Source organism: Coturnix japonica, chromosome 3 (assembly GCF_001577835.2).
Source record: "Coturnix japonica isolate 7356 chromosome 3, Coturnix japonica 2.1, whole genome shotgun sequence".
In the NCBI taxonomy this organism is placed as follows: Eukaryota; Metazoa; Chordata; class Aves; order Galliformes; family Phasianidae; genus Coturnix; species Coturnix japonica.
Window position 1 is genome coordinate 8322100 of NC_029518.1, and position 15604 is coordinate 8337703.

General features: G+C 35.0%; 1 protein-coding gene across 35 annotated transcripts in view; it reads left to right on the top strand.

The window, feature by feature from the left end:
• The window catches only part of NRXN1 (neurexin 1), a 606274-nt gene that overhangs the window by 69383 nt on the left and 521287 nt on the right, over positions 1 to 15604 (top strand). For 20 of the 35 annotated variants that reach the window (XM_015856854.2, XM_015856856.2, XM_015856852.2 and 17 more), the window contains 2 exons: positions 2467 to 2496; positions 3295 to 3306. The exons of 6 other annotated variants lie outside the window; for them this stretch is intronic. In XM_015856854.2, the coding sequence (XP_015712340.1) occupies positions 2467 to 2496; positions 3295 to 3306 (42 nt within the window). Of the gene's footprint in view, positions 1 to 2466; positions 2497 to 2679; positions 3058 to 3294; positions 3307 to 15604 lie in introns of those variants that run through there. 9 more of the 35 variants (XM_015856857.2, XM_015856862.2, XM_032443902.1 and 6 more) reach the window with 3 other exon arrangements.

Consider the following 15604-nt stretch of genomic DNA (forward strand, 5'->3'; position numbering starts at 1 on the left):
AAATTTTCTTTGGCCTGTGCTCTGCATGGAACTTAGGCTCAAGGTTATGAAAGTAGCCTCTCTTCATGCTCTTTTTCCCTATCCCATTTTGTGCCCTTCAACTTTGATGCCAAGTTCCGTGTGAATATGGAATGAATCACACATGCATACAGGAGGTATTCCTACTGAATCCTTAATTCCTAATTCACAAAGAAAAGGTTTTTTATCATTCTGATCATGTATGAAAGAATGGTGCACAAATGAATATTACTAATGTTTGGCATGCCTGTACATGGCCCGTCAAACCTAGGTCTTTCTGTGACCATCTACTGTGGTTGTCTCAACTATAAGCACACAGTCATTTTGAAAATCTAGCAGTGATGACTGTGATGGTAGGTTTTTTGCATCATTTTAAACACCTCTATGGATTGTACAGGTACAGTAATAGCAATTCATCACTCTTCCATAGCCTTCATCCATAACTTGCAAAATATAAAATGAGGTAAGTAGCATTATACTCATAGCAAGTAAGTATAAGTAACCTTACTTATACTTCAAAAATAAGTAACATACAGAGTGAAAAAGAAGTCAGTGCCTGAGAACTAGTACTATCTTTTTTTAATTGATGGATGTTTGGTTTAAGCAGTGTATTTTTTTTTACAGTCACTGGCTTCCTTTTTTTAGTTGAACAGCACTGTAAGTGACTCTTAAAATTCAAGTGGTTTCTATGATGTTTTCAAGAGGCTTTTCTTCCATTTGTGTTTTTTTTTTTTTTTGTTGTTTTTTTTTTTTCTTTGTTTGTTTTCCAAATTATATAAAAACACGTATGGTATTACTAAAACTAGTACATATCAAGCAGTGATCATCTCCTGAAGCTCAGCTTTTTATTTAGGGCCTTATAACTATAAAAGTCAAGCTAGGAAGAGATAACCTTCTATTTTTTCCCTAGGAGACACAATAGTCTTACAGTTTGTGTGTTAAGTTTGTCTCAGTTGCAGCTATGCTAATGCAGGAAGAATGAGTGCAGACACATTTCTCCTAACTTCCGTTTAGCCGTGAGGTACTTACCAAATAATGCTTACATAGGCATCTCTTCAGTATCACATTCAGTTCTTGCATACATTGGTACATCCCAACAGTTACAGAGTGCTGTGTTTGTAAATGAATCTACTGCTCAAGAAATGGGGCACATCGGGCCTTCCAGTTCAACTTGCCTCCGGGGATGTTGATGCTAAAAAGCACTAATTCAGCAAAAACTTTGTTAGCCTATTTGAAACATCACTTGAGATCTTGAACTGATGTGAAATCTGATTGCAGTCGGGAGTATCTTCTTTGAAATACCCCCAAGTACGATGAGTCATTTGTGCACCTAATTTTCTTTGTGAAGTAGAAATCACAGGAGCTCTCTAGGAAATCTGCTTTCCAATAAAGAGAAGGATATTTTATTGCACACCTTCTTTGTGTGAATTAGCTTTAATTAATGGCAAATAAGAAAATAATGTATCATTTTTATAGTTGTTGTAGAAGATAAGCACAAGCAATTAAGAACATCTAAAATGGATTCTAAATGAGCTAAGCTCAAATAGAATATAAACCTGATGTGAAATGTGAAAAGTCTTTTTTCTGTACAAAACTTCTCCCCTTAACATGTTATTCTCAGTGAGGATATAATTATCATTTTATTATTGTGTGTTAAAAAAAGATGAATATTTTTGGTTAAAGATTAACTAAATTTGGCTCTGGTTGAGGATTGTCATTACGGCCATCTGTTTTGAAATGTCACTAGACCCATCATGGTATGATTGGATTTGATCTCAAAATACCAATATAAAGCAAAATCTGTTTCTCACAGATTTATGAAGCAAATTCAGAGGTTGTCACTTAAATTTTCTTTATTGCTGTGTGTTTTGTATCGCATATATAATAATTTGCCTCCTCTGGAATGTATTCATTCTACTCTCACATTTCACACAAATAAGGAGACATCCCTTGCATTATCATTTCAATGTGATAAATAAATTTTGTTTAATTACCTGAAATGCTCATTTTTATGAGGGGAAAAAGACCAGACCCAGCCCATTTTTCAGGTTTACACTTTCCAGGTTTTTAACATCATTTTGCAAGTAGAGGACAGGAAGTCCTCCTCCCAGCAAAGTGTTCAAAGCAATATAATGAAAATACAATAATGAGAGATGGAATATTAAAGGATTTGGTTGGATCTGAAAGCATTCTAGTATTTCTGCCATCCCAACTATTGCACAGAAGAAATACACCAGAAAACAGTACCCAGTGTTTGAATTGTAGTTCTATTTCTCGTAGCCCAGAGCATTCCAACCAGTGGCTGAAAAATGCTCTTTGATTTCTGTCTGTGGTACAGACATCTCATAGGAAACAGATGCCTGTCACAAAACATTTTTGTCACTGTGACAACACCACCTTCCCATGCTCCCTTGTTCATTGCTGACTGTGCTCTTGTTTCCCTTCAAGGTCTGGCGCACCTGATGATGGGCGACCAAGGTATGGGCTCTGTTCCTTTTCCACTCTGCTTTCATTGTTTCTTCTTGTTCTGTAGCTGCTTTGAAACCATCACTGCAAATGATGGGCAAATGCTTGAAAGCTGTCTTTGGCTGCAAATAAACACATGGTTTTAGTCACATCTTTCCTTATTTCATTTTTTTTTCCTTTTGTTTGCTCTGTAAGCTTTTGTCCTTCCTGCCTCCTGAACTTCCCCTCTCGCAATATGATAACTGAAAAGAGGTGAGAGAAATAAGAAGGTGTTTAAGAAAATTTCATGTATTTATCTGAAAATACAATAAGGGGTGATTCTATAAAAGATAAATGAATCGCAAGAGCGCTCTTCGGAGTTCCTGGGAGAAGAAACTCAGCTTGTCACATTGTACGCCTTGAAGAGTGCATTTACCTTAATGCATGGCTGAGTGGAATTTGCAGAAAGCACCTGCTCCTGGCTTCTGGAATGCTGAGAGTACAATTTTACCACCTAAAGAAATCAGTGGTTTTTCTTCTCCTAACTCATTGTTCCCTGTTACTTTCGTGTCACTTTTTCTTATCTAAGCATGGGTTACTTCTGTGTTTCGCTGCATGTACATGACTGGAAAAAGAAAATAAACTAAATCTTTAATATGACATTGATTGCATCTCCATTTGTCTCCAGACCTTATACTTTGTCTCTTTTCATGTTTATATATTACTGCATTTACATATAACTCACGACTCTTACTGTTGTTTCTCTCCTCTTCTTATTCTCTTTTTGTCTGGAAATGCTTTCTTCATGGAACCATTTCACCAAATCCATAGGTAAAAGTAAAGGTATTACATGATTTTCTTTATTTTTTAATGCCACCAGTATACTTTAATGTATGTCTAAGTAATGCAAATAAATGTAAATCTTTTTGCACTAATAAGATGAGGTAGGTATATTTTTAAGTAAATATTTCATGGATATTGAGGTAAGGAGAAGTATTTAAAGGACAAGCTGACTTTTTTAATGTTTGCCTCCTGGTTTTGTGAGAGATGTAAAATGTGGCAATGATAAAGGAGGCTACAGTTACAGAAAGCATTCAAAATGAAATAACAACCATGTTTTGAGATATGCATTTTTCTGTTCTCAAAGAATTGTAGTTGAAACAACCAGGCACAGAAAAACAAAACAAAACAAAACAAAACACAAAAAAACAAAACACATGATGTTGTTCAACAGAAGTTATCTGGAGATAATCTGTCCAGGGCCAGTCCACAGCTCAAAGTAAGTTTTAAATCCCAATAGCACTGACTTCAGCAAGTCTCTGCTATCAGGTGATCGCTTTTGCCCTGAGATTTTCTTTGTAAGTTACTCGCTTTGATTGCATCTGAGACAAGAATTGGATAAAGGAACAACGAAGAATGAACGCCAAAGAGAAATGTGGGTTTTATTTCAGATTTCGTTACTCTGTTTTGATCCTTGATGTGAGCAATGCCAATTATATTTACTTCCTTACTTCTGCAGAGTATGTGTGTAGTAGGGTCAAGACATTTTCCTGTATACTTACGCACCATATTTTGCTATGAGAATACTCAAAGACATCATGTCTGTACATTCTTATGATAAGAAATTGGTTATTTAATGTCATTAAATCTGTGTTACAATTATATAGTTCTGTTCATCCTAAATCCTTGCCAGGGTGTGCCAACTCTTGGTAAATATCAGAAAGCCTATCTGTGTCATAGTACTTCTCTAACTATTGAAACTAGAAACAAGCTTCTGTGTCTCTTGCTGTCTTGTCTGATGTAGTGTTTCCAAACCTAGAAAATGTATGTGATGCAAAGCCTGTATTTTCAGTCCTGTAGTGTCTCCTTCCTCTTCATATCAGACTTTCTGGAGAGACTACTGTCACAGGCATAGGTAAATCTATATAGGTAAATACATAGGTATTTAAAGGGTTATGAGTGTTCTGAACATGTAAATCTACCTGCTTAAAACTTCCAAAGCAAGAAGACAAAAACTGGTCTGATTATTTCTCATAGGATTTTTTTGCTTGTTCCTTGGTTGATCTTTGTTGCGTTTTTCTTAACAGTACCATGTACCTATGACTTCTTTATTCCTTATTATGAATACTTTATTACATAATGATGGATGTTTTTGGTGGAGTTAGTTACCTTAAAGTGACATTTTGTAGCAACCAAATCTTGACATTTTTGTTATTATTAAGGGTTATTTTTTCCAGCTTATTCCATACATAGAGTAACGTATACATCAGTGAAGATTTGTTGTTGTTGTTTAAACGGATGAAAACATATAAGTATTATGAATAAATGATTAATAGTTAATATAGAAAGCAGATTTTAGAAAAAAATATCATGCAATGATTAGGCATTTTATTTTTTACTTTGAAAGGCTTAACAATTATATTCACAAAAAATGACATTAGGTATACTAGCTACATCTAATGTGTAATGGTGTACTGCGTGACATAAATACCACTCATCTATCATCAAATCAGTCTACTAAATTTTTCTTTTCACATTTTAATATTTTTTATAAATTTCCCCTTTTTATGTGAGAGTACCAATTACACTGCTATGTTTTGATAACAACACTGCTTCCTCTTTGCACATAATAGCGTATATCTATTCAAATGAATGGAAAGGACTTATGTGTATACAAAAAACAATTGCATGTATCAGAAAATATCTCAGCATTGGACCATGTCATCAACCGTTATTTACTATGTTAAAGCTATGTAATCAGACATACTAACTGAAAACAGCTGTGATGCATATTTATAACATGTGAGAATATAAGTAGTAGGAGGGTGATGGAAAGGAAAGATGGGACAAAAGGAGATTTGTGATGAATTTATTCACACTCAGTTCAGTCTTTCATTATAATTTGATTTCTTTTAGATAAGGTCAGTAATAAAAGTGATTTGGGGGTTCAGAGTGCTTCTACCGTGAATTCATCTTCAGCAGTAAACATAAGCAATAAAAACATTAGGAAGCCTTACTATGTAATTTGCTCAGAAGGGTCTAAGTGGCTGAAGCACCACCTGTTTCTTTCGTAGGTGTTATGTGAGATTCTGGGGGGGAAAAAAAGTATCAATGTTACTACAGAATGAGATGCCTCAAGGACAGGACAGTGACAGGCCAGTCTTAGTGTAGTCGGAGGAGGCGAGGCACCCTTTCCAATTGGGCACACAGTACAAAATCCAGTAGCATCTCACAGGATACACTTGCCATTTGTTACTTAGCTGCATGTAGAGCCTGAAGTACAGCAGATGATTTCCCAACAAAGTTTTTATTGAAGCAGTGTCAATATTTACAAAGCTGTCACTGCCCCTTATAGAAAGGCAGAACAAAGTTGGGAAGGTGTCACCGTGCTGACAGATGTCTGTCTGTCAGTATTTGAGGCCATATATACATGTGCTGAACCAGCTGACAGAAAGCAGAATATAAATCCCAGAGCTTTTATAGCTTGCAAATGCTAAGTCTAATTTTATAAAGAAGCACTTTTTCTTTAAAAACTTTCAGTTGTACTGACATTTATTAATTTTTTGATAAACTTTCTGTCTGTTCAGAAGTACCAGGTTTTGTTTGTTTTCTGGAAATCTCCTACCTGTACACAACTATAGCAATAAACATGTTGTAGCTGTGCTGGTGGAAAGGCATGGGCAAAGCAAATCTTATGGGGGGGGCTGGCCCTATTAGAGCAGTTGAATGTATTATTCAGAATACGTGTTTGAATTCAAAGAAAACAAATGCTTTGCCATCAGAAATTTTGTCCGCCTTCTACATGCTGTATAGGAGGTCTAATAAAACTGTCGTTTTCACATACAGGTTCTAACTCATCAGAAGATTAGTACCTCCCAGATTTTGTGATGAATGGCAGTTATAACTAAGATTACACAGCAACTAATGAAAAACACTCAATTTCTTTATTTCCATCCATCCATCCCCCCCCCCCCCCCCCCCAGATTTCTCTGTTTCTTTTCATTTTCATTTGATGAGCAAGAAAATGGCTTTATAATTCAGATAATTCAGTTACTACAACATAGTCACACGTATTACTTCCTTTTTCTTTTGCAATTCTCCTAAGCTTGTACTTATTTTTACCTATTGTTTAGTTCTGTACAAATATTCTACTTTTGACTATATATATTGCTTATTCTGTATCTAAACATCAAGCTCATATTCCTGTTCTATTAGAAATAATATGCAGTTTTGAATCATATGCAATTTTCTCAGGTCCATAACAATCTATGAAATGATACTATGTTTAGTAGTAACTATTTCTACTGGAAGTCTGATATTACAACTTGGAATTTATTGTGGTAGATTAAATTTATTGTGGTAGATGACAGGCTTATGATGTGTTGGTATTTTGTATACTGCATGTAAACACTTAAGAAAAACCTCAGAATTGCAATATTTTTGTGAACTTCCTTGCCAAGAAAGAGTGAGTTTTGCATTTGCACAAAGAATCATACTGCATTTGTAAAAGCAAAGTGACGCCACTGTCTATCTATAAGAATTAAATCTTATTGCTTATCAGTTTAATTCAATTGACTGAATTGACTGAAGGCAGTGGGAAATTAAAATAATGTAAATAAGTAATTAAGCAATCATGAGTATTAAAATGATATGCTACAAGCAAGCAGTTGTTTGAGGTCATGGTATAGCATGTGTCATGCAACACAAACAGCACCTTATGTTAGTAACCTCCCTTATCAAATTGTCTGAATTTATACAACCACATGTTCACCCTGTTGTGGTGACTGTTTTCAAAGAACTAAGGCAGTTTTGGTCTCCTACACTCTCTGAAACTGCTGGCACTGTTGAGAAGCCAGTGCTCACATGTTTTTGTCTGTGCTGCTCTAAAGTTGGTCTGAGAGCCATGCATCCTTCAGCCTTCCATGGCCTGTCACCAATAGTCCAGAAGTTATTAAGAAGCTTTGGTATGGTACTGAGCTGTAGCATGGCTTATTATTTTTTTTTAGGTATCCTGTTTGGCTAGAGCAAAACATGAAATGGGGGCTTTCTTGATTGTCAGTACTTATTCCCATCATTATATATCCCAGGTGCAGGCAGCTTACTTACACGACTCATAACTAGGATTGAATTGAGCTAATGTGGGCACTTTACACAGATTGAGGTTGCCAATTTTGGGTAACTGAAATTGTATCAGAGTGAATTTCTATTAGAAATATAAATAACCTAACATTTCTCAGCTCATAGCTGTTTCTTCCAATAAGGAACAAATTACTAATGTTTAAAAATTTACCCTTAAATATATTTAGTAGTGTGCAGACAGCGACTTTGTATAACCTACCAAACAGCAAAAGAACCTTCTATGGAAAATGACTTGAATTTTTATTCCTAGTGAAAGTTAGCTTTTCAAAGGAATTAAAGAACTTTAAACAGAAGTTTTCTTTAAGGCATTCCAAGGGGAAATAATTACGCATATCTGTTCTATAGTGACAACTTTTTCTTAAGAGATCTACTTAAATATAGCTAAATAGTGACTGGTGCTCACAAAAACATTGTAATTAAGTTCTCATTTGTATTGCATGTACCTGTACAAGCTAATATATATTTATGTTATCTTTACATTTTTATGGGTAATCTCTTCAAACTCAACATCATAATAAACTATACTTTAAATGTTTTAATCGTAAGGGTGAAATATTTATGTACATAGAAGTTGTGATGCATTAAAACAGAGTGAGTTGCACTTCAGTGAATGTTACCTAGCAAGCCGGGAATCTGATGTGTGAAGTGGCGGATTCACCTTTATGTTGAGATGTGGTTAATTTATATTGAAGATATTTTTTGCCTGTTATATGTGGCTCTGAAGTAAACAGTCATCAGGACTAAAAACCCAGATTATGTCTTGTGACATATATGCTCCAAATTGCATCTGAGATAGTGGATTCATGACCAGCAGTATGAAGAAAAACTGTAAAGACCTGCTGTAGATATCAGGAAAACTATATGAAGAAAGGGTCCAAAATATCCCGTGTGTTCCAGCACCTTTCCATGACCAAAATAAAGCGTTTTCTATATTACCATATTTTGAAACATTCTGATATCACTCCAAGTGAGCAAGAACCATATGTATACATATATGTATGCCATAAATCTCCTGTATATTTAGAGAAAATAAAAAAAGCAGATGTAGCACTGCAGTAGATTTTATGTTAAAAAATCTTTTCTTTGCAAAGGATTAGACTTCTGCTTGTTCAGAACACACAGTAGTTTGTAATGGTACATATTTAAGATTTTGGCTTCCTCAACACTGGGGTCCATTTGTAAACATAGACTTCACCAGAAGATGGGTATGCGGACAAAGAATCCTTATATCAAAGTTCTTTCAAGATGAAATATGTGTATTTACGGCTAATATTAGGTGGACATTTATTGAAGATGGTAAGCAGCGAATCTGTTACTCTATAGTGTTAAAAGAAGATTTTTGAGCAGGTAAGCAAGGAAGAAATTGGAAAAGTAGGCATTTTTTGCTAAAGCAAGCATATCTTTGTTGTTATATATATATACGTATGCTTTTATTTATGCACACTGAAGAACAAGAATTAAGAGCTGAGGCAGTTTGTAAGTTTTCACAAAAATGCTTCATGAGTTTCATATGAATTTCATGTGCATTTCCTGTGAAATAGAGATTTTAGATTCATGTTCCTTAGATATTTTGTGTCATATTCTGGAACCTCCTCCATTCCTCGTTCTTTGAATATCTGATAACATTATGGAACCAAATGCATCTTTAGAGTGACACTAAGGATTTGCAGCTTCACTCTAGATTGTACTGTAGGAATAAGTTCTATCTTTGGGACCTACAAATGGAAGCTGAACAAATCCAAACAGACTCCATTTTATATTATTTTAGTTAAAATCAAAACTAATTTGAGATTGTTCATCTTACCTGCAGCAGAAATCTCAACTGATTTTAGTTTGATCAGAATCACACTCAGTGGATTTCCACCAATTAAGAACAAAGAGGCCAGAAACCTAAGGAGAATTTTCCAAAATATCTATTATTTCTTTACATCCAAGCTTAATAAATTTGGTGGAAAACACTACCACAATTTCTAAAGAAATGCAATTTTTTAAAAATGAAGAACCTTAAGAAAAACAACCCAAAATTATACTATTGTAACTGAAAATGTAGACTGTGCTCTCTACATGCACATCATTATGTATTTCCACAAAGAATGATGCCTCACAAAAGAGTTTAAAAAAAAGATATTTTAATAGTCATGTCAGAATTAATTGTTCCTGTAAAAGTAAAAGCTCCGTGTACAAAACTTTTAACCTACCCTTTAACTCTACAGTATTTTTCATTTCTATGGCTATAAAAGTATGCCGGGCTACTTAGAGACATCAGAAAATCTGAGTTATCTGGTTTCCCTTAAAATCTTTTAATTAATCAATATAATTTGCACTTGTATATGTCTTTCCTCATATTCAAAGCCTTCTATATCCCTGCCATTCTTAATTGCTTGAAGGTAGCTTTCTGTCTTCACTTCAGGGACCACCCAGAGCAATTAAGTATCAGCAGAGCAGTGAAGCTGTGCATTGAACTGGGAAATTCAGGAGCACGAAGGAGAAAATTTTCATAGGAATTGAGCCTGAACAATGAAATGTGGACTCTGCTATGAAGTTGCACCTTTGTCATTCTTTTAACAGTTTTCACACATATCAAAATACCTGTTTTTTAGGCATAAGAGGAAGGGAACACAATCAAATCTTTTTTTATTGAATTCATTTATTTTGCAGAAAAAAAAAGAAGAAAAAAAAAAAGCAGAATCATCTGTATTTATTTGTTTGCAGTTGGCACCCTCACTAGTTTTCTGATAAGCATATAAACATTTAATTTAAAGCCCACTTCTGTAACTTGCTAATAGATTTCAGTGCATCATGTTGCATGTTTAAATTAGAACTTAGATCTTATGAAAGATAAAATGAAACATAATATCTTATGAAAGAAATAGCTGAAAGCTGAACTAACTCACTGGCATCTTCTGTAAAGGGGCAACCTCAGCTAAACAGAGGTTACCAGAGAAGCTAGTAAACCACTGCCTACCTTTATTATAGGCATACCATCTTTAAAAGCTAGTTTTGTAAGCAAATGAGAAAACTTTGTTATATGATGATCATTATTTTCCTACCGTACCTGTACAAAACAATGAACAGCTTAGATTTAGGGCTTTATGCTTTTCTTGGCTGTGCTGTTTCCACTAAGAATGGATGTTCAAGTTAAATGAGTATTAACTGTGGTTACTGACTAGTTACTACATAGTTTTCAGCTTTAAAGGCATTATTTAGGAGTAATTACATCAAACTAGCACTGGTAAATATTTCCAGCATCACAAAGATGGTATGGGAGATCACCAAATTCCTGTCTGACTTCAGACTGACACATGTACCTGAACACTTACAGACTACAGTGGTATAGGTACTGAGCAATATATATGTTTACATTTCATGTGGACACTTATGCAAACTATAAATTTTGGAGCTACCTGAAGGTGTTTACATCATTATGAACCTTCAAACACAGCTACATCAGTCTTTGTCATGAACTAAGTGGTGTCCTTAGCAGACTGTATGGAAAATTGGTAATCACAGCCTGAACCTCTGATTAATCAGCTGAGGCAAGTGTTGGGTCAACTGTGGGAGCACAGGTGAGAGTAATTCAGCTGTGCTCCTGTAGGGGGTGAAACTTGACTCCACCTCCTCTAGACCTCATTTAAGTGCTGGCCATCACTAAGGCAGCATCTTTTGGAGATTGCTCCCTGGTGGAGATTGCCTTGGCATTTCTCAGCAGACTGAAGACTTTCATGTGGATGAATTTTTCCTGCAAATAACCTTTTGGGTATTTACCACCATTTTTTCGTTATTGTCACAGTACAGCAGACTTTTCAGCCCTACTGTTGTCTAAAATAGGTTATTCAAATTGAGATTGTGTTTGTCATTGCAACTGCATGAGTTTTGAGAGAAACTGAGCTCAGCAGATTAAAATCAAGTGGAAGTATTTGAGTGCAGGATTGGGGCGACAAAGTTAAATTTGGAAACGAATAACTTGGAATACTGTGCGATGTATTCATCTTATATATGTCTGTATATTGTGTTTGAGGCTGAGAAAGGATAAATGACAAGCCTACAATCTGAGTGTTGGAGTAGAGCCTCCTGAGCCCCTTTGTTAGTTTACTGCTGTGTACCTTTCAGAACAAAGAAATGAATGGTTTAGGCTACTGTGAATAAGAAATATTTTTGTATTCCTAATGAAAATATTGAGTGGTATCAAATACGTGGAAACAAATGGTAATTCTGAAGGATAGATCCTTCTACAATTCCTAACAGCGTATGCATTTTTGATGTGTGCATACACAGAAAAATAATGGTGCCCTGAAACCATTCAAAGTTGCTATAGTTCATGATTTTTTTTTATTTTTTTTTCAGAAATGCCTCAAAATCAAGTATTGTATAAAGAAAATATGTAATGAAAATGTCTGCCCTGTTTGCATCCTTAAATCCCTATTGCATCATTTACTTTCAGGAAAATGCATGCATTTTCTTATTATGCATTGTTCTGAAATGGGTAGGAGTTTTATACTTTGTATGATTTCTGAAGTGCGTGATCCTGTTATGAAGCAGGTTTTCAGGAGTTCTCCTTTCATTGAGCTGTTATGAAAGTGTAACATTAACACACATTAATATTTTTCTTTTCAGAACGCCTATAAGATTTGTATATGTATCTTTTAATAAGTACATATAACTATGAGAACTGTACACGTAACTAGGTCATGCTAATTACCTACCTTGGGAGGCAACAATGTGCCTTTACTTATCTACCTAGTTGGCATACTCTTGGGACCAAAGCCAGAAGAGCAGGCTTTAGAAAGACTAAAAATATTTTTCCTAGGATCTTAGTCACTAGAGTACTTAAAGAGGAGATCTCTCATGTTGACAGCCTGTAATTTGTATTATGCAGGAAATGAGACTAGGTAATAAAAAACAACCCTCCTGGCCTTGAAGGCTATGAATCACACATAATGTAGAAATTACTGTGGTAATGTAAGAAAATCGTTAGACTTTAAAAACAGTGGACTTGGTTTTATTTCACGAGGAATAATCATTTTGTCATGTTTCTTGTATAGATGGAATTATACATCAAACCAAAAACACCAAAGCAAGCCATAACACTCTTTATGACCTAACTGAAGCAAACATTCAAAGCCTTCCCTTAAGTCAGAGCCTAAAATGAAAACTGAATCATCTTCATAGAAATGCCTCCAAAGTGGATGTAAGCATGCATCAAAAGGTGATCAGTCTTTCTCAAAGATCTGCCTCACTGTTCCACAAAAAAATTCAATGTTTTGTTGTGGTCATTTGTTTTGAGTACCTTAAATTGGATGCTACAGGTAAACAATCGAAATTTCAGGAATGTAATGGCAGTCAATGTTTTTATTGTATATATGTATTTACCATGGTGAATCAGTTTTCATCAGTGCCATAGCAGCAAAACTAGAGCTGATAATTCCTGCTCTAAGGCAAAGGAAGAAATGCCTATTCAAAGCTGACTAATTCAATGAGGAATGGAAGTTGTGATCTAAGCCAGAACATTTTACAAAGCAGAGGCTAAAGTAGCCCATAAGAACACTCTGAGTTAGGCAGAAATAAGGTGCCAACTCCTAGCATCCAGGGATTTAATTTAAGCACTGAACCTGGTCTTCTAATATTTCCTTTCTCTTTGAACCTTGTAACACAAACATGTATTCCCTATGAGTTAAGTAAGTAGTTTTCTTTAGTTTGCAGTATGCTCACATATAAAGTGAGAAAGTTGAATAATAGGCTGTTTCAATGAAGGACTTATTCTTTATCCAAATGATCTTTAGTTTTGAAGATTTCAAATGCTTCACTAACCTTCAGTTTTACTCTAGCTAAAATTCATGAAAGCAAATGGTAATTTTCAGTTTCTCCATGAACATAGGAAAAAAAAAAAAAAAAAAAGGATTTTGTTAAGTGAAGTTAGAATAGGCCTGAATCAGTGACTGAGAACCTGGACAAAGGACCCAGTTAGCCCTGCGAGCAAAGGTGATGATAATTCAGCTGTGTATGAAGAAGGGGTAGAGTCTGGCTGCATCTCTCTTAGACCTCATTTAAGTGCTGACTGTGTGATAATTAATTTAGTGGGATCGTTTGAGAATTGTGCATATTGAAATGTCACTACAAGAATACTGTTTTGCTTTTGGAAGTTGAAATAGAGAAACTGACAGTAGAATAAAACCAAACAGCAACCACACTAACAGTTATCATTCTGTATAATTTAAATTGGCTGGTAATATTAATAGTAAATGAGTATGTGGGAAGTAAATCTATTTTACTTTATATTTGCAACATGTTATATGTATAAAATGTATAACACGTATGTTTATTTCATCCTGTATGGCCTCATTCAGTCTTTGGGGTAATTAATGTATCCTTTTACTATGATCTAACATGTTCATGGTTGCAGATTATCTGTTATTGTGCTGAGGGACAGATTGAGACCCAAATGGCAGTTAAGGCATGACATATCTGTACTTTAAAGTATGTATTTCAGTGGCTGTCTTACCCCTTGAACTGACAGTTTCAGCAGGTTTTTGTGTATCAGTGAGGAGTGGTCATGACTGTTGATATTGCTAGTCACACGGTTAATGCTGAAGAAATGTTTTTCTGTACTCCGGAATTGCTGTGCCTTTTATTCAAAAGCAAGATTCTGTATTTTTAAGAGCTCTGCATAGAGCCCTTTGGACTGCTTCAGTCATTGAGCTTATTGTAGTAATTTTATCAGTAAGTAAGCATTCAGAGAAAAGCCAAATGCACAGTAGTGTCAGTCAACGTGGTTTTGGAAGAGAATTTTCTCAGCAGAAAAACAAGAGAACAAAGAAAGAACTCTGAATGCAGTTTTCTTTAGTTATATTTGGGTGGTTTTTCCTTCTGCCTTGTGTTGTTCCTTTTTTATTCAACAAATGGAGTATTGAACAAGGTTTCTCTGGTCCAAGAACAAAGCCACTGCTTGTGTGGAGATGATAGACATAATATTAATTGGATTAGAGGGGTTGTTAATTATCATGCGCTGAAGGTCTGAAATTTTCTTATGATCAAGACCACAGTGCGAATATGGATGGAGAGAAGAGTTCTCTGATTGTTGTCCTGAGTGGAAAAAAACAAAACAAACAAACAAGCCCTAGAATGTGAAAAGGGTGAATAAGGCTGACTTGGCAGATCTTCATTCTTCCATGTTCTGAAGGACAGAGTTCTTCATTGTTATGTGATAGTGTATCTTTCTTTTGTGAAGATGCTACAGCTGTAAGAGGAAAGGCAGCTTTGGCACATGTTAGTAAGAGGAACCCTTCCTGTTCAAAATTTTACACAAAAAAGCTACTGCCTTCCCACAGTTAAGATAGAGGTACTCCAAATGCAGCAAAAGCTTTAAAACACCATTGTTATTTTCTGCAAATTATTTTCTGATAGTACCAACTGTTCTAATGCAATTAGGGCTGATCTGATTATCCATCCACTTGGTTATTTATGTTTCAACAGTCTGAAATGGCATAAGAAGTTCAGAAGTATCAGAAATAATGGGAAATGATAGCAGTGTGCAAAACCCAGACAATCCTTCGGTATCCCAGGGTCCTTGCTTGGCTTGAGAGTGCAGAGAAAAGTGCTTGGGAGACCTTGATGTCTTACTTAGTGCAAGCTACCTACTTCTTCATTTCATCATTTATAAGAAGAACTCCACTTAATCTGTCACTTTTGATGTATGATCAAAAGAGTTCAACAATGCTTTATTTTTGTCAAAGATATTTCAATTCTGATGCTTTCATATCTTCAATTTTCATAATTGGTTTGATAACAAAATTACTTACATTAAGTTCATGACAACATGTTTTTAAATTACTTTTTACTTTTTTTTTTGAGAGAAGAAAGCTTCTTTCAGACATCTTCCTTCAGTCATTGCTGTACTTTAACTCTGGAATATCTCAAAGTAATTTAAATATTTTGGTTATAGGTTTGATTTGATCATCACCAGTACAGAATAGGGTCTTTTCAAATATAATGATTTAAGCAGATG